The sequence below is a fragment of the Poecilia latipinna genome, unplaced genomic scaffold, assembly GCF_001443285.1.
Source record: "Poecilia latipinna isolate Pla-1442-1.1 unplaced genomic scaffold, P_latipinna-1.0 Scaffold614, whole genome shotgun sequence".
NCBI classification, from domain to species: Eukaryota; Metazoa; Chordata; class Actinopteri; order Cyprinodontiformes; family Poeciliidae; genus Poecilia; species Poecilia latipinna.
Window position 1 is genome coordinate 61444 of NW_015113230.1, and position 16838 is coordinate 78281.

Consider the following 16838-nt stretch of genomic DNA (forward strand, 5'->3'; position numbering starts at 1 on the left):
TGCAGATTCACACTTGGGTACAAATGTAAAAACTGAAAGTAAGAAAAGAGATTGCACAGGCAAAATTATCGCACAAGAAAAGTGAAGCTATTAATAATGGCATACTCCAATACAAAGAACTGTAAGAGTAGAAATGAAAAAACTGCAAAAGACAGCAGGGATGTTGGCACTTATTTAGCTTGTCAGGAATTCATACAGCTGCTGGGAGGAAGGATCTGTGGTAATGCTCCTTTGTGAATCTAGGATGCATTGCCCAACATTGACGTTCATTTCGTCAGAGTCCTGTCTCCCTATCTGCACTGGGTCAAAGAGGCATCCTGGGATGGAGCCGACCTTCCTTTATGAGCTTATCTAACCGCTTCCTCTCAGGTGTGGATGCATGTGATTATAACCTGACAAAATGGGTGTGAATACTTTTGCAAGGTACCGTAAAAGTCAAAAGTCAACGTAGCTTAGCACAAGTGCATAAATGGATGATGGTGTATGCACAAGACATGGTGCGTAATATGTGTGTCTGCCATATTCCAGTCACCAGAAGTGGGCGTGGTCAGGATGCCACAGTCTGCAAGCAAAACCAAAGGCCAGAGTTTCCTCACTGGAGGCAACAGAGGACCGCCAGCTCAGAGGAAAGGCATCAACTTGTTAGGTCGCTTCTTATATTCTGAGAACAAGTTTTACTCCCTATTTTTATTTTATTTGAAGGTCATAGACCAGGCATGCCCTCCAAAGGAAAAGGCAGGCACTCTTCATATTCCTGCTGTGACTCATCTTGTGTCAAAATCTATTTGTGCTCCAATCCAGAAGGTACTGTTCATATATATTTATAAATCTACTCTAATCTGAGCATTTTGTCAATTAGTGGCTTTATTTTTACTTGGTCACAAGTGATTCCTGTTTGTGTTTATGTTGCATGTCAGACAGCGTAATCGAGCGGAGGGCTCTCAAAGAGAAAGTGTTTCCCAGGTTTAGAGAGCGCTGTAGGAGCTTACTGGCACTAGATGTCAGGGTGAGTATCCAGCTCTGAATCACGCTCACTACGCTGAAAACACAACAGCTAAGACGTTTTGAGTTTAAGAACATTACTTTTTGACTAAGAACACAAACTTTACTGCACATCAGTTATTTTGTAATTTTTTTTTTAGATATAAGAAATTTAATACTTTGTCTGGATTTGTTGTTTGTTCCTATTCTTATTCTGCAGAAATGTGCATCTATGCCTTTAATATTTGGGGTCAAATTCAAGATGTTGCCATTAATTAAGTTTCCGTCAGTCAACTAAAAAGTATGAAAATTGAGGTGCAAATTTTATGTAGTAACTGGGCCCAAGCAGTGGGATAAATAAAAGAGCTGCAAGTTATTACCAGCTTCATGACTGTATCTATTTATTTTTATTCCCTGCCTGAAGTCACTCCTGTGAAGGTACAATCAATTCTGCTTAACTTCGCTTAATCACTAATGACAACAAAGACGGTAAGCAGCTGCAACATGGCTGCACTGCGTGCTTTGTGCTCTCAAACGTGTGTGCAAGTCACCCCCCAGACAAGTCGATCAGCCCATTGTGAAAAGCGTTCTATTCAGCAGCTTGTGTAATTAGGTGGAAACACAAACATCATATATCATTCAGCCGTTTCTTGGTTGTTTGCAGTTGGTGCTTCTGATTAAGTTTTCTGCATCGACTTCCAGTTATGTCTCTTATGTCGTTTTACCGTATGTGTGTGTTTGCTTCTGCAGCTGATCGACCCATTTGAGTCCAGCGATCCTAATTGTTGGCCAGATACAAACACCAGGCAGCAGCTAATTGAAGAGTGCAGAAAAAACTCAGCTGGACCATTTCTGCTGGTAAGTGAAACTGCACTGAAGAGAAACTAAATGCACACTGAATATGGAGATCAAAGCTCGCTCCCACAAGCATTAGGAGCTCTAAGCTAAAGGACTACTGTAATTAGGTACACAAGCTTCATTACTTTAGCTAAAAGCTGGCGTTTCATCAGAACAAGGATCAATGCTTTAGTCATGATTTTATCTCAATGTGTGCCAGTTCAATTAAGGACTAAAGTGGAGGTATTATGTAAATCGAATTTTTCGAGCTTTAGAATATACTGCAATGTTTTTCCCCTCATCAAAAACATTCTTGGAGCGTTACTTTGATTCTTTCATGCATGTTTAAGAAATCTTTTCATTTCCCATAGCAGTCATTCGTGGGTGCCTAAACGCTTGCTCTCACAAAGCTCGGCCTGTTTCCTTGAAGTTCCTCCTTGAAGCTGCAACCTCCAAGCTGAGCTTCTGCCTCACAGAGCACCCTTCCCCCACTTAGCTCCTCTCGACTAGCAGCAGCAGCAGCAATTAGCAAACACCTGATGGAACTGCACACCTGCTGAGCTCATCGTACAAAATATTCTCAGTCCAGCGCACCTAAGAACAGTTGTAAACGGCATGATGAAGGAGCACCGGTGATGTCAGAAAGAGACGGAGGCCAATTTCAAGGCATAAAATTGTTAAGTCAAATTTCTTTTAAGTCATGTTTGATACAAACGGCATGTGTATAACGTCTAAAGGTAACATAGTTGCTTGATTGCTGTAGCACTTTTAACCACTCTATGCAGGAAAACTAAAATGGAGGGTGCTTGGGTTGGATATCCATAGTGTACCCCAATCGGTGTGCGGCACCACTGATCTACTTTATGACAAATATGACCCAGAGAAACATTAGAATTTCAGGCAAAATGGTTCAGCCTAACTTTATTAAACTAAAGTGTCATAAAATCTAACCATTTAGTCACCACGATAGACTTTAAAGCCGGAAAACTCAAGATTTAAAGAACATGTACCTCTCTTCACATAAGGCAGAACAAATAAAATATGAATGGCCACCTTTCCCTTCCACCAGGGCATAATAAATGTCCACATACATCAATACAGTCCTGAACACATGTAGCCCAGTCGGTTTTACTCACGGCCTCCCGGAGAGTGGGGAAAACGTTGCAGGCCTGGTAGAGAAAAAATGAGGAGTTGAAATCCCAGAGGAAAACATTGAGAATGTTGCAATTCACGCGTCCTCTCCTCCCGACATCCATTGAACGCAGCAGAACACGTGGAGCTGAAGCGGCTAGCTAACTTAGCTCAGTTCAAATTCTCGTCCCGACTACTTGCGTCTGTCTCCTCTCGTCCCGTCTCTCTTGCGTCGACCAAGCTCCTCCAATTTCTCCCGAATTTCGTCCTCTCCTGTGCTTTTCCCGGTTTTCTCTCCCTCGAGTCTGTATTTTCCCACTTCCTGTCCGCTTGTCTCACCTTCCGTACTCCACCATTATGGTTCTCCTGTTCTTCTCCTCCCGCCTCTTTTTCTCTCAACCAATCATAAGTCACGCACTGGACGGACTGTCTCAGTGGCCAATCAAATGGCAAAGCCAAATAAAATACAGTGCAGCTTACGTCACACTAACGCTTCTTTCAATTGCATTATTTACATAAAATAATGCTATTAGTTGATTTACAACAATACCGTTTTAATTACCAAGTAAGCTAATTACTCAATAGTTACCTTTATATTATTTAAATATTAAAGTCAAGGAAAATACCAGTGCATTTCTTTCAGAAACAAAAATATGAAATCCATAGCTATCACCAATGCTATGCAATAGCCTACTTGATCTATGTGAGATTTCTATTAACCTTTACATACAGTCATTGCAGTAACTTCAGTTTACCACTAGGCTACATCCATCCATCCATCCATCCATCCATTTTCTTTACACCCTTGTCCCTTAGTGGGGTCTGGAGGGTTGCTGGTACCTATCTCCAGCTAAAGTTCCGGGCGAGAAGCGGGGTACACCCTGGACAGGTCGCCAGTCTGTCGCAGGGCAACACAGAGACACACAGGACAAACAACCACACACACACACACTGACACCTAGGGGCAATTTGGAGAGGCCAATTAACCTGACAGTCATGTTTTTGGACTGTGGGAGGAAACCGGAGTACCAATTGGGTTATAAAATGGCACTATGTGACTGGAAAATGCATAATACTGCCTCTGTACGAGAAATCAGCTAAACTATTTCCCTTTAAAAGGAAAAATAAACAAATATAACTCCATTCAGAGTAAGTGCTTGATTAAATAAGAGGAAAATGGCTATTCAAAAAGTTGAGACAGAAAACTTTGCTTTAAATGATTTTACAAAGGTAAAAAAAAAAAAAAAAAAAAGCCCATCCTAATCGTAGATTCACAGTAAAAGAGTTTTCACTCCTCTGACTGCTATCGCTTTGTGTCCACATGTTGGTGCTACAGGCTCTAGTTGGACACCAGTATGGACCAGCCTGTCTGCCCACCCAGGTGGAGGTGTCGGAGTTCCAGCTGCTGCTGCAGGAGAGCCAGCAGGCGGGCGTGGGCACCCGACAGCTGGAGAGGGCGTACCAGAGAGATGAGAACGCCGTTCCTCCTTCCTACCGCCTGACGCCTGCCGTGAAATCCGTCTGCAGTCTTCTGGTGATTACGTCAACCTATTTCATTTGTAGTGTGGCTAACTTTAATCACATGATAGATATCAACCAGTTAACACGTGTGAAAATGAATCTTAATGTGTTTAACGATAAACCTTTTTTAAAACGTAAGATATAATATAGTGCTGGTATAGAAGACAGTCATAAATTAAAAAATATCCAAGTGTTTTTGCTCAGCAGAGAGAAGAGACAGGAGAAACGGAGAATAACATGTTGTGTGATGAAGATTTGAGGAAGGTGTTGCAGACAGCTGTGAGTCTGTGTGTCCAGAGCAGACATATGAGTGCAGAGAGAGCCCAAGTCTTCTACAGGTCAGGTAAAAACAAGAAAAAAAAAACTATTTTATTGTGAAAGATTTGTGAAATGTGTGAAGAGAGTCTGCAATCATGGCATCCTCTGGGATCCCTGAACTTACCTAAAGCTTTGTGGGGCATCCAAGACGAAGAATATTCTGGGACTGGTGATTTTCCCACTGAAGTGTCTTCAGGGTGTAAAAAGGGACAATAAAAAAATATTAAATTTCTAATCACACACTGATTTTTCCATGTCATTTATATAAAGTACAGATTTTATATTTGATGAGTAAAGTGGCTTTAACATTTCATCTGTCAGTATTTGAGTCTTTGAGTTACTCACACTTCTTTTTAAAAAGGACCAATTCATAGCATTTTTGTTCTTTAGTCACTGTGAAATCAGCATTTTGTGCTAAAGCTGAAGCTGCTTTTTTTATTTTGCAGGTATTAAATTTAACCAATTGTGCTTTCCAGAATTAAAATTTATTTTAAGAGAATGCTATCGTGAATATACCTGAATATACCCGATTCTGGGGTTTTATTTTTGTCTCTAGCTCTTGATTCAGATCTTCGATTTGCTCTGGAAAACTGCCCTGTTCTGGACATTATCAACAGATGTATGATCTACGTCCACAAGGTCGTCAATGCAGATGGAGAAAGAGGAAGACAACAGAGAAACTCAGAGCTGCAACCAGCGCTGAAGGTAAGAGTTTATCTAAAAGGAGACATTTAACAAAGAACCGATTTTAGCGGAGGTATCAAAACATTACAGTTCAAAGTTAAATCAAAACGTAAGTGAAATTTTAAATGTTGACCAATGTACAAATGCGACAGGAGTCGATTTTCCCTCATGTTCATCTTAAACTTGTAGGCCGACCCGTGTGAGCAGACCGCTTTGAAGACAGTGCCCACTCCATCTGAGTTATTATCACAGCTGTGTGACAGCTTCCTCCCTGCTTTGCTCACTTCCCGCCAACTTATCCTCTACACCACCACCACTGAGTGTGACCGCCGCCATGGCTACACCTCGGCCAGGAGGCGGGCCTACGCAGACTCTCTGTGCCACCAGGTTTTCTCAGACCTCATGGCCTTGACTGACAGCCTGAACATTCCTCGGGTCAGAGGGCAAGCTCATGTTATTGATGCCCCATCCAGAGAGCGGGCCGAGCAGGAGCAGCTGTGCTGCACCCTGGCTCGGTTTTACAAAATTATTCGGCCAGAAGAGGAAAAGGTGAGAATTTTTTGTTTTGTTTTGTTTTGTTTTTGTTTTTCCTGCATGTTTCATTATTATTGTTGTTCTTGTCATACTGCAATGTAATATGTAACCTGATGCCAATTGATGTTTCAGTCTGCTTTTTCCTCTTTTTGGTTGTAGATCAGTGCTTATGTGAAAGGCATGGATCAACAGCGCCCACTAGTGGTGAGTGGAGGACCGTGCACAGGGAAGACTGTGTTAGTCGCACACTGCGCTGAACAGGTTAGTGGACAGTGAAATGAAACGGGATTCCAAGAGGAGACAAATATATTTTAATTTGCTTCGCGAAATATTATGAAACACATTTAGTCCATATGAAAAGAATAAGTTGTTTAAGTTTAAGATAATTTATATTTTATGCATTTATATATGGTGGTACAATTTTTTTTTTCCTTTTGCTATAATTTTTACACAGTGGTAGATATTTTGCCATTTTGGGTTTAACTATTTAATAATTTTTAAGAGAAAAATGTTGATGCAACTTAACATAAACAGCTTTTCAGATCTCAAACTGAATCCCGGTTTTATTTGTCACAAGAATTCTTGTCTAGATTTCTTTTTTTTCATCTTAAATTTTAACATAAATAATAAAACAAAACTAGACCTGAATTCAAGAGAACATTGTTGATTTAAAAAAAAAAAAATACATTTTCTGTTCCACAGATCAGGGTTTGGCTACCAGACTATGATCCAGTGGTGATCAGCTGTTTTTGCAACTTTTCATTCAGTGCATCTCCTAAGCATCTGCTCTCCAGTATCTGTCACCAGATAGCTCACAGATATGAGGAGCAGTCACTCAGCCAGCTGCAGCCTGAGTCCTGGCCCTGCAAGAACCCAAAGGAGTGCAGCTGCGAGACTAACTACACCTCAGTATCTGCTCTGGATCCTCACATTGACTGCCACCATGGAAGACAGATCTGTGATAGTGACCCAGGTTTCTGTAAAACACCAGATTCTCAAGAACTCGATTCTAGCATCATAAAAGTGGATGTTTCTCTGTCTGAACTTGAAGAGCATCTTGTGTCCATTCTAACCCAACTTCCTTCCGCAAAACATCCTCTCATTCTCATCCTCGATGGCTTGGATCAGCTGGAAAACAACGTTGGTGCTCAGATCATCAGCAGCATCCCTTCCCCGCTCCCTGATGCCGTCAAACTCATTGTCACAGTCTCCTCCAGCAGAAGAGGTCTCCTGCAAGCCATCAAGCTGCACTATCCCCAGCGAGGCAGTCGTTCTCCCTCTGCATCGGACGACGACAGTGACGAACAGACCGGATGTGCTTCTGTACAGCTTCAATCGGCGGACAGGAAACAGTGTGCAAAGCTTTTGGAATCGCTACTGAACAGTTCGGGAAGGAAGGTGACATCAGGACAGCAAGCGCTGGTGAACCAGGCGCTGACCTCCTGCTCTCTGCCTCTCTATGTCCGACTCCTACATGCACACACTTCACTGTGGCACTCTGGTATGACTAAAACAAAAACTACTTGCACCCTGTTGTATGTGGTTTTCTATGCAGTGCGTAGTTGTTTTTCTTGATAGGATTTCACAAACCGAAAAGCTGAAAGTTTTAAGCATGTTATGGAAATTATTCTAAGGTTTACCTGATAAATAGAAATACGCATCAGCTTTTCTGTGTTTTGTGCATGTGCACTTTAAAAACACCTTTTTCTTCTCAATGATCGTTGTCATTAAAAGGTTTCAGCAAATTATTTAGTTGAAATTTCTTTCAGGCTTTGTACACACATTTCAATTTGTGTTGCTTCATGGACTGTTCATGGGGTGTTCTTGCATCTACATTAGTACCAGCAGTTAAAACATTTTATAGCTAATTTGTCTTTTCTTACCAGATTCAGATGTGACCGAGTCGTCTCTCCCTGATGGCGTCCATTCGTCTGTCTCTGCTCTCTTGGATCGCTTGGAACAGAAGCACGGCTCGTCCCTGGTGGCTCGATTGGCCTCATATGTCTCCCTCTCCAGGATCGGGCTCTCTGAGTCGGAGCTTGTGGATCTGCTGTCCTGTGATCATGACAGCGCAGCTGAACGTGAAGGACCAATTTCACAGGTTGACGTTGAGAGGCTTCTTATGGATTTGAAAAACTTTCTAATCAAACGACCAGTCGCTGATTCGCAGGTTCTCTTTTGGGTGAGCTGGCATTTCAAGCTTGTTGTGACTAAAAGGTATCTGGGCACTCATGGGTCGAGGAGGAAGATCCATTCAGAGATGGTGGACTATTTCAGTGGGAGACGGGTTGGTAGAAATGAAAAACCATTTGTTGTAAGTCTTGCGTCTGATCCAGAACATGAACAAGTGAGTCAGCCATTTATTTTCCCTGTTGCTGAAGATGTTTGCTGGGTAAACATGAGAAAGATCCTAGAGTTGCCGCATCACTTGCAACAAAGTGGGAGGTTGGAAGAACTGGAGCTTGAGTTGCTGATGTCTTTAGGGTTTCATCAAGCCATGGTTCAAGCTGACATGCTGAGTGATCTGGTAGCCATGTTGAAGGCGTATGAAACCTCAACAAAGTTTTTAAGAGAAAGATGGCTTATAGCAAGCATATTAAAGTCCTCTGCTTGCTTCTTGCATAGCTCACCCCTGCAGCTGCCTGCAGTGATGGAGACAAACCTCCTCCCTTACCTGGATGTTTTTCCTGCCTTTGAGGGATACGTAAGGGGCATCAGGCAGGACAGGAAGAAGAAGGGAAAAGGAGTAGGACTGGTGCTTTGTCCCACTCCCTGTTCTGTTCTCCCCATTTGCTATGTAGGACCCAATCTTAAAACCAAAACAACCAGAGTTGCAGAAATTGCATGTACAGAATGTGATGTTGTGGCAGAGGTCATGGATGATGGTTCAGCCTGGATTTGGACGGGTTCAATTTGTGATTTTTACAAGCTGTCACTTATCCAGGATCAACGGGAGTTGAAGTTTGCAGGAGTTAAAAGTGACTGCAAATTCCTATTGCTTTCCACGCAATGCAGCAAACTCTTTTTGTGGGACGGGGCAAATCCAGAGAGTCTTACAGAGGTGAAGGAATCTCTGAAACCAGAGTCTGAGTCAAGTCAAACTCTGAGTACAATTGAGGGATTTGTCTCCTGTCAGGAAATGATATGCATGTGGTGGAAAAAGGAGAGTTATGTCAGTGTGTTTGACATTGCCAACAATACCTCTAGTCATTTTCAGTGCGAGAGCTCTGTGATCTGTTTGGCTGCCTCCTTAAGGAGTCTCAGCCTTTACTGTGGACAAGAGGACGGCACATTGTCAATATTTGATCTGACAACCAGCCGTCTTCTTGGCACCTGTTTAAACTCAACCAACAGTGCAATTATGCAGATAATCCTCCGTGAAGAGGAGCAAGAAATTGCATGTGTGGACAGGAGTGGGAGTGTAGCCTTATGGGATGTTGCTGATAAAAAACAAGCACCCAAACTTCTCAAAGAGAACTTCAATCAGGGTAAGTCTTCTGGCATTCTCAACACAGATTATTCCGAAGCCACCAGCACTCTTTTGGTGTGTCAAGTTCACCAGGTGACATTGTGGAATACATTTAACTGGGAGTTGTGGGACCAGTTCTTGGCTCCGCAAGGGAAAGCCTTTTCTCAAGCTGTGCTCTCCCTGGACGGGCACCATTTCCTGGCTTTGTTGGACTGTTTCACAATCATCTTGGTGTTTGGGGTCAGCACCGGTGAGTGTGTCCTTTCTTTAGAAACAAACAGACAGCCCCTCTCGCTTCTCAAAACAGCCTCGGATATTGTTTGCGTGAGTCGTGATGGATGTCTGACAGTCTGGGACTCGGAGATGGTCAATGCTGCAGGTAAAGCAACAAAAATGAGGAGTGAAGTTAAAGGCATGGTAGTGGAGCAAACAGGAAAATGCTTCTACACCACAGATGGGTCAGAGAACATCTGGAGGTGGAGTTTAGATGTTGGATTTCCACAATTTACCTTCCTGCATGCCGGCGCAGTGGAAAAAATACAGCTTTCTCCAAACAACAGCCACCTTCTCTCTCTCTCTGCAGGGGAAATTTACATCTGGCAGACAGAAACAGGTGAGAACATTGCCCGTATCAACGGTGGCAGTGCTGCAGATGTGCTGATCACTCCCAGTAGTAAATTTGGAGTGAGCATTTCTAAGCACGGCCTCTCTCATGTTTGGAAGTTGCCACACGGAGCTATTGTGTGCAACATTCATCAGTACCTGTCAGACGCACAAGTATCAGCTGAGGGGACCTTTCTTGTTGGCCTCTGCAATGGAGACCTGCTGGCTGCCAGCCTGTGGTCTGGTTCAATCAGCAAGCGATTCTCCTGTGCGGAAAACTCAGAGCATGTTGTTGCTTTCCAGTGTCTTCTAGACCATCCGAACTTTGTGGTGGTGCTGACTGCCTCTGGAGCGGTGTACACCTGGAAGCTGTCAGAGGAGACAGTATGCCGGCACTTTCAGCTGCCACGTAGGTTTCACTGTCGGCCACAAGACTTTCAAATGTTGTCTGATGGGAACTATGCACTGCTGTCCATTGATTATAACTCCATTAACTTCTTAGATCTATCTCGGGTCAGGTTGTGCTCCTTGAAAGCCGAGGGTCCTGTCATCAAGGCTTGCTTGGACAAAACTGGATGCTATGTTGTGTATGTATGCAACCCGAGTAGCCAGGAACAGAGCTGTGCATGCTACCTGCACTCGAAGCTCGTCCTTACAGTCGTGCGGCTTTCGGACAGGGAGAGACTAGGAAGCGTGCGTCTGCATAGGAATCCGTCAGCTCTGACTGTTAGCAAGCAGCAAGGCGTGTTTGTGGGTTATGAGGACGGGTCTGTAGGTGTGTTCTCTGTTTCTGATGCTACAATTGATAAAGAGTTAGTCTGCGACAGAGAGATTTTAAAATCAGAACCAATAACATGTCCCTTTGAGAGAGAACCTATGAGCTGTTTTTATCAGTCGAAACCCAATGTTACATGGTCTTGAGACTTCTGTATCTGCTCACATACAGTGTAAACAAAATGACTGGATGTGTTTTTTGCCCTTCACCCGTTATGTAATTTTTTTTTCTTGTCACCATGCATAGTTTTTTCAACAGGGAGCCGTCTGACATGGGACCTTTCAAATTATATAGGTTGATTTGTCGTCATCAAGAAGATGTTTTGTAACTGCTTTGACAACTGGAGATGTAAAAGTGTTTTTAATTTTCTTGTGTGGTGTCTGAAAGCACATTATACCTTATTATATTTTTTGGTCTCAGTAAAACATCTTAGAAAGTTCAATTAATATAAATAAAGTTTTAACATAGTTTCCAATGTCTCCAAAACCCCAAAATGTCCCTGAGCCAGGGTGCAACTGTAAACTGTAACCTATTTTTCTTTTTTTTTTCTTTGTGTGTGTGTGTCTTCTTCCTCACTGAGTGTCCTTTTAACCCATATTGGTCCAGGACAATCTTCTCTTTTTTGTGCATTTAAGCTAAATGCAACTCTCTGTTTGAATTTGTTCAGTTTCATTTCTGCATAAATACGATTGTATTTGATATGATCATGTTTTTTGTAATATTTAATTATATTAAAAATCATAAAACATCTGTCTCAGTCTCGATCAAAATTTTTTTTAAAACACTTAATTTGGTGATGATGACAGTAACTTACACTTAATGTAGGGAGTTACAGTAAATGTAATTGTACAGTTACAGTAATTGTAACTTCCTACATTTTCTGTAGGAAGTTACAGAAGTTAGAGCTACATAAAGCAGAAATTTTATGTAGATGTCCTTCTTTAGACAGGTGCTGCCTTCACGTCCCTTCATGAGCTCGTACTACAGTTAATGTAATTATTACTTTTTGAAAATAAATTGTGAATCTGAATATAATTATCACATTGGGATCTCTTACCTAATCCAGAGTGCCCCAATGTTTTCAAAAGGGCTACGGTCGCGGAATAATATTTTTCTGACGCACAGTCTTATAATTTCGACAGCACGTGAAAGCAGCAGCTCCAGCTGAAGTAGAGCGCCGCTAGACGCCTCGGTCAGTCTACGAGCAGACATGCAGGTGTTTTGTTGGGGAGACAGTTCGAGTGGACAGTTTGGGGTCCAGGCAACCCTTAGTCCGGTGTCCTGGACCGGGCCCGGAGTCGTAACCAACATCTGTTGCGGAGAGCAGCACACCTTATTCCTCAGGTCCGACGGAAAAGTTTTATCATGTGGACACAACTCGCAGGGCCAACTTGGACGAAGGAACCAAAATGGAAAGATGCTTGGTAAATAATTACATATATTTTTTTTAGTATGTGTAAAATAACTTGGTCTTTATGTGCTAGAAAATAAAACTGCTATTCCAAATAATTGACCTTAAGCTAATAATAATTATGTAGTCATAAAATAGCTGTTATAGGACAGACAGAGTTTTTGTATGTTCTTTTAAATTATCCTCTACAGGTTGTTATTGCCTCAGTCATGAGTCATAAATCATCTGACGGGCATAACATGTAGGCTAATTTACTGAGTTAAGTTTCAGTTTCGTTTCATCTCAGTTTATTCATGCAACGAAACTTAACTTGGAACGGTAATCGAGATACAAGGGAATTCTTAAAGTTTGTTTTGCTTATGAACTCCCTGAGGATAAAACTGGGTGTTTCCCAACCCTGGTCCTCCAGGTACACTGCCCTGCATGTTTTAGGTATTTCCTTGCTTCAGTCCCGCTGATTTCAATCGATGACTGATTAACAGGCGTTTCCTGAACTGCAATCAGTTGAGTCAGGCACATTAAAGCAGGGAAACCTCTAAAACATGTAAGACAGTGTGTCTTGAGGACCAGGGTTGGGAAACAATCAATCCTACCATACTGATTCTTTGTTTCCTAATTTTTTATGTGATAAGTCATTGGTAGTGTATTGAGAGATTAGATACAAGACTCCCTTTATTTTAATTTCCATAATCCCTTTTTATAATTGTGTCATTTACTTTAATGCTGTATTAAAATGATGTTTTCACAGAACAAGTTATGTTTTAGATTAAACTTGATTGGTTAGTCTTTTTTTATTTGTTAAAAATGTACAAAGACGGTGCACATTAATAAACATGTCTTTAACTGTGCCAGCCTAAATAGGCTCATTTTCAGCCATAGTCTCTGAAGCAGGTAACATGAACACTGACATAATTAAAAATACAACGAATGTGTAAGAAAAAACAGAGGGAGAGCAAATTTATCACACACTTGACCATCCCCTCAACCATAATTTGAAATTTCTTTGAAAAGAAAGTGTGATGCTAAAAAAAAAAAAAAAAACCCTGCCCGACCAAATACAGTCCTTCTCTGTCAAACTATGCAGTCTCTTCTACTGACAGATCTGGTTTGTCTCATCAGTAGATGGTTTCTGTTGTGTATCTTATGAGTAAGACGAGAATCTTGGAATTTAACTAAATTATTCCAGTGGGTTTTGATTTTTAATGATGCAACCATGACGATGAGCGTTCGTCAGGGCTTTTACAGCCTGTGATCAAACTGTGTGCACCAATTTTAAACTTGTATGAGATGATTGTGCCTTATTAGTCAGCATGACAGAAGTGACATGACAAAAGAATTAAAATATGGTGTTGCTGCTTTTGTTGACAGTTTCTGATGTGATCAAAATTTAAGTGAAATTTTGCTGTGTTCACAACTCGGTTCGTTAGTTTTATTTAGACTTGAATCCATGTTTAATCCTGTTATGTTCTTGTATCATTATTTTTCTTTCTCCATATTTTAGGACCTGTGGAGGGACTCGGCGATGTTGCCGCCATGGCTTGTGGTCAGAACCATTGTCTGGCTTTATGTGCTTCTGGACAAGTGTTTTCTTGGGGGGCAGGAGATGATGGACAGCTTGGGTTTGCAACAGGGCCCCCCAGCAACAACCGGAGACCAAAGTAAGAGCTGAAACTCACAAGTAAACATATAGTACACTATTTAATGGAAATCTATGGTAACCCATTATTGCCTCATCAACTTGCAGCCGAGTGCCCATACCATTGCCCATACCGGTAATCCAGGTGGCTTGTGGAAACTCCCATTCCCTCGCATTGACCAAAGGTAATGTTATAAACCTGCTGAGGAAAGCTTTGTGTCTTGAAATGCTAAAGAGACAACTCGGTGTTATATTTTGTTTTCTTTGTTTTGTTTTTAGGAGGAGACGTCTTCTCCTGGGGTTTAAACAGTCATGGCCAGCTGGGCCTGGGGAAGGACGTGACACTGCAGCAGATGCCCAGCCTGGTGTGCGCCTTGACCGGAGTTGCAGTAACCCAGGTTTCAGCCGGAGGAAACCACACACTGTTCCTCACGCTCTCCGGCCTGGCGTACTGCTGTGGGGCTAATAAATCTGGCCAGCTGGGGCTCAACAGGGTGGATGAAAAAGGTAGATTAGGTTCATCTTTTTTTTGTCGTTAAAATGGGAGCTAACGGGTAACTCTCAGACTCCTCCATATAAAAGCACTGAGTGTCCAGCTCTTTTCGATGTCATCTGATCCAAAACAGGCAGGTTCAATGTCTGCATGGTACCTGCTCTCAGACCTCTGGGCGTCTCTTCCATCAGCTGTGGAGAATCGCACACTGCTGTGTTGACGAAGGTGCCAATGCCGCTGATTCAGATTATTTACATAAAGTGAATAAACCCTTCTGACTTCAGCCTTTTTTAAAAGTAATCATTCTTAGTTTTTTTGGGTGTCTTGTGATTCGTGGGTTTTGTAGGATGGGAAAGTTTTCACTTTCGGAGATGGGAGCCACGGTCAGCTCGGTCACAACTCCACCACCACCGAGGTTCGGCCCAGGCTGGTTGATGGTCTCGGAGAGACGGCATCCCAGGTTGCATGTGGGAGGTAAATGTGCCAAGTCGTTTCAGGATGACTTTGTAAAACCATTCCAAAAAGCTTAAAGACATTGTGCTATTGAATACTGCCTCATTAAATTCTTAACATGGTCCTGGCCTTCCAGACGCCACACTCTTGTGTTGACTTCTTCTGGACGTCTGTTTGCTTTTGGTAATGGGGACAAAGGCCAGCTGGGGACAGGACAACAAGACAGCAGCCTGTCCCCGTCCCTTGTTCAGCTTCCATGGCCCTCTGACGGTGCTGCTGCCACACCCAGTGGTGCGTATATGGTCGCCCTGGATGGCAGGTGATAGATTGAATGATTTAAGTAGCTTTTTTTTTTTGTTTGTTTGTTTTGTTTTTTTATTACTTGTCAAGGAGTCTGTCAGTGAGATGATTGATTTTTTTTTTCTGGCATTTTGGCACAGTTTTGAGTTTGGAATCAAACCAAAATGAAATTACCTTCTAGACTCTGAAAAAGAGGTTTTGCATTTCTAATCTACCATTTCAGAGACTGATTTTAATAATTTCTTATGTTGTCAAGCAGACTTGAAGTTATCAACTGGATGGGACACAAACTTCATTTACACTTCACCTGCAAATGTAAGGTGGTATCAAACCAAACGGTACTTTTTAATTAGCCTAAAAAGAAAACGTAAGAACTTGACTGTTTCTAAACTTTTAAGACCTTCAGCCATGGACAAATAATTGGGCGGCTGGATGAGGCAAAACTGCAAAAGTGGGTGGCAATGAAGTACAGCAACATCCAGGCAAAAAGGTAACCTAATAATTTAACTGTGGATTTTAATGTTGCGATACTGTAAAAGTTTTGTTTACCTGCTTAAAGCTTTGCTTTTTGTCATACCTTAAGCTAACAGATCATCAGAAATATATATTTTCTGTCTCATTAATGTTTTGTATTTACTCTTAAAACCAAAGTTGCTGACATCATCCAGTCTGAAAAGTTTCTAAATGAAATCATGTTTGGAACACGGATATTTGTTTTTTCTTAGCTTATTTTTGTCTGACTTAAAAATAAGGGTAACCATCTGAAGCACCAAATGTTTTTTTTTTTTTCCTTTTTTTTAAAAAGCAAAAATAGAAGGAGTCTGCAAGGGATTAAATTTTACATCTTTTATTGTCTCCTGTGCCTTTTGTGGTGACTAATTTAAAATATATATTTTAGTGTTTATAAGTCCCTTCTCATGCCATCTTCTTTTTGTGGAACAGAGAAATCGAGTCGATGTTTTACACAAGTTCAAGTCTTGTTGCAAGTTTTACAAAACCCGAGTAAGTATGATTTTTCCATCGGTTTTGGAGTTTGGATTCAAGAAGTGTGTTACAAATAAATAATTCGCACATGTCAACTAACACTGCTCTGGCCCTGCTACCAGAGGGCCTCCGCTGGAAGCTGGTGCTCTAACTGTGGACCTGGAGGCTGCGCGTCAAGCCTTCGACCAGATGTTGGCAGTCCCATGGATCAAGCAAACAGTTAAGGAAAATTTTTATGCTTTCATTCATTTACTCAGAATAACTGAAACTTTATGCTCGTACGAGTTGACAGCTCACAAGTAGATTCAGGATTTGGATATACTGCACGTTTTGCACAGCTTTTTAAACAGATTTTTTTCCCATGCAGGTAAATTTGCAGCTCCTGACAGAATTGCTCTTTGCCTCAAGACGTCCTTTAAAATCTCCAGAGATTCTCCTGATTTTGCTGACATGTCCGCTGCTACAAGAAGACTCGAGCATCGCGAGTGTGGCTTTTACTCTGGCTGTCGTGATTGAGGATCTCAGTGAGAAGACTCTGGAAACTTTAAGTAAGAAACTATTGGACTTGTATTGCATTTTAATGTTTCAAATTAAGGTCTAGGAAGATTTGCCATCCCTTAGTGCAGAGGTTCCCAAACTGTGGGGCGCGCCCCCCAGGGGGGGCCCCATGTCATTGCAGGGGGGGATGAAAAAAAAAAAACAAAACAA

The 16838-nt window shown here is 41.9% G+C and overlaps 2 protein-coding genes across 3 annotated transcripts in view; both read left to right on the top strand.

Annotated features, from left to right (window-relative positions):
* Positions 1–581: 581 nt before the first annotated feature.
* LOC106953925 (NACHT and WD repeat domain-containing protein 2-like) lies at positions 582–11603 on the top strand. Of its 2 annotated transcripts, XM_015043063.1 has the most exons (9): positions 582–804; positions 918–1006; positions 1732–1839; positions 4286–4483; positions 4678–4813; positions 5345–5493; positions 5662–6021; positions 6166–6267; positions 6709–7669. In XM_015043063.1, exons 1-9 carry the CDS (start codon positions 717–719, stop codon positions 7579–7581), a joined length of 2103 nt encoding a protein of 700 aa, XP_014898549.1. In that variant the 5' UTR covers positions 582–716; the 3' UTR covers positions 7582–7669. The 2 variants fall into 2 exon arrangements, with proteins under 2 accessions (XP_014898549.1, XP_014898548.1); XM_015043062.1 differs by lacking the exons at positions 582–804; positions 918–1006; positions 1732–1839; positions 4286–4483 and adding an exon at positions 7893–11603 and having other exon boundaries at positions 4600–4813; positions 6709–7507.
* Positions 11604–12021: 418 nt separating this feature from the next.
* Positions 12022–16838, top strand: part of LOC106953926 (probable E3 ubiquitin-protein ligase HERC6) — an 18237-nt gene continuing 13420 nt past the window's right edge. Inside the window, exons 1-12 of the mRNA XM_015043064.1 lie at positions 12022–12277; positions 13766–13922; positions 14009–14085; positions 14180–14407; positions 14527–14618; positions 14740–14867; positions 14983–15137; positions 15406–15461; positions 15545–15636; positions 16089–16148; positions 16253–16349; positions 16498–16678. Of these exons, the coding sequence (XP_014898550.1) occupies positions 12064–12277; positions 13766–13922; positions 14009–14085; positions 14180–14407; positions 14527–14618; positions 14740–14867; positions 14983–15137; positions 15406–15461; positions 15545–15636; positions 16089–16148; positions 16253–16349; positions 16498–16678 (1537 nt within the window). The 5' untranslated portion in view covers positions 12022–12063. The remainder of the gene's footprint in view (positions 12278–13765; positions 13923–14008; positions 14086–14179; positions 14408–14526; positions 14619–14739; positions 14868–14982; positions 15138–15405; positions 15462–15544; positions 15637–16088; positions 16149–16252; positions 16350–16497; positions 16679–16838) is intronic.

Coding starts and splice junctions, on each gene's coding strand:
- LOC106953925 (XM_015043062.1), top strand. CDS start 4,708: ATGTTGTGTGATGAAGATTTGAGGAAGGTGTTGCAGACAGCTGTGAGT. Junction 6,022..6,165: donor TTCGGCCAGAAGAGGAAAAG/GTGAGAATTTTT, acceptor TTTTGGTTGTAG/ATCAGTGCTTATGTGAAAGG. Junction 7,508..7,892: donor CACTTCACTGTGGCACTCTG/GTATGACTAAAA, acceptor TTTTCTTACCAG/ATTCAGATGTGACCGAGTCG.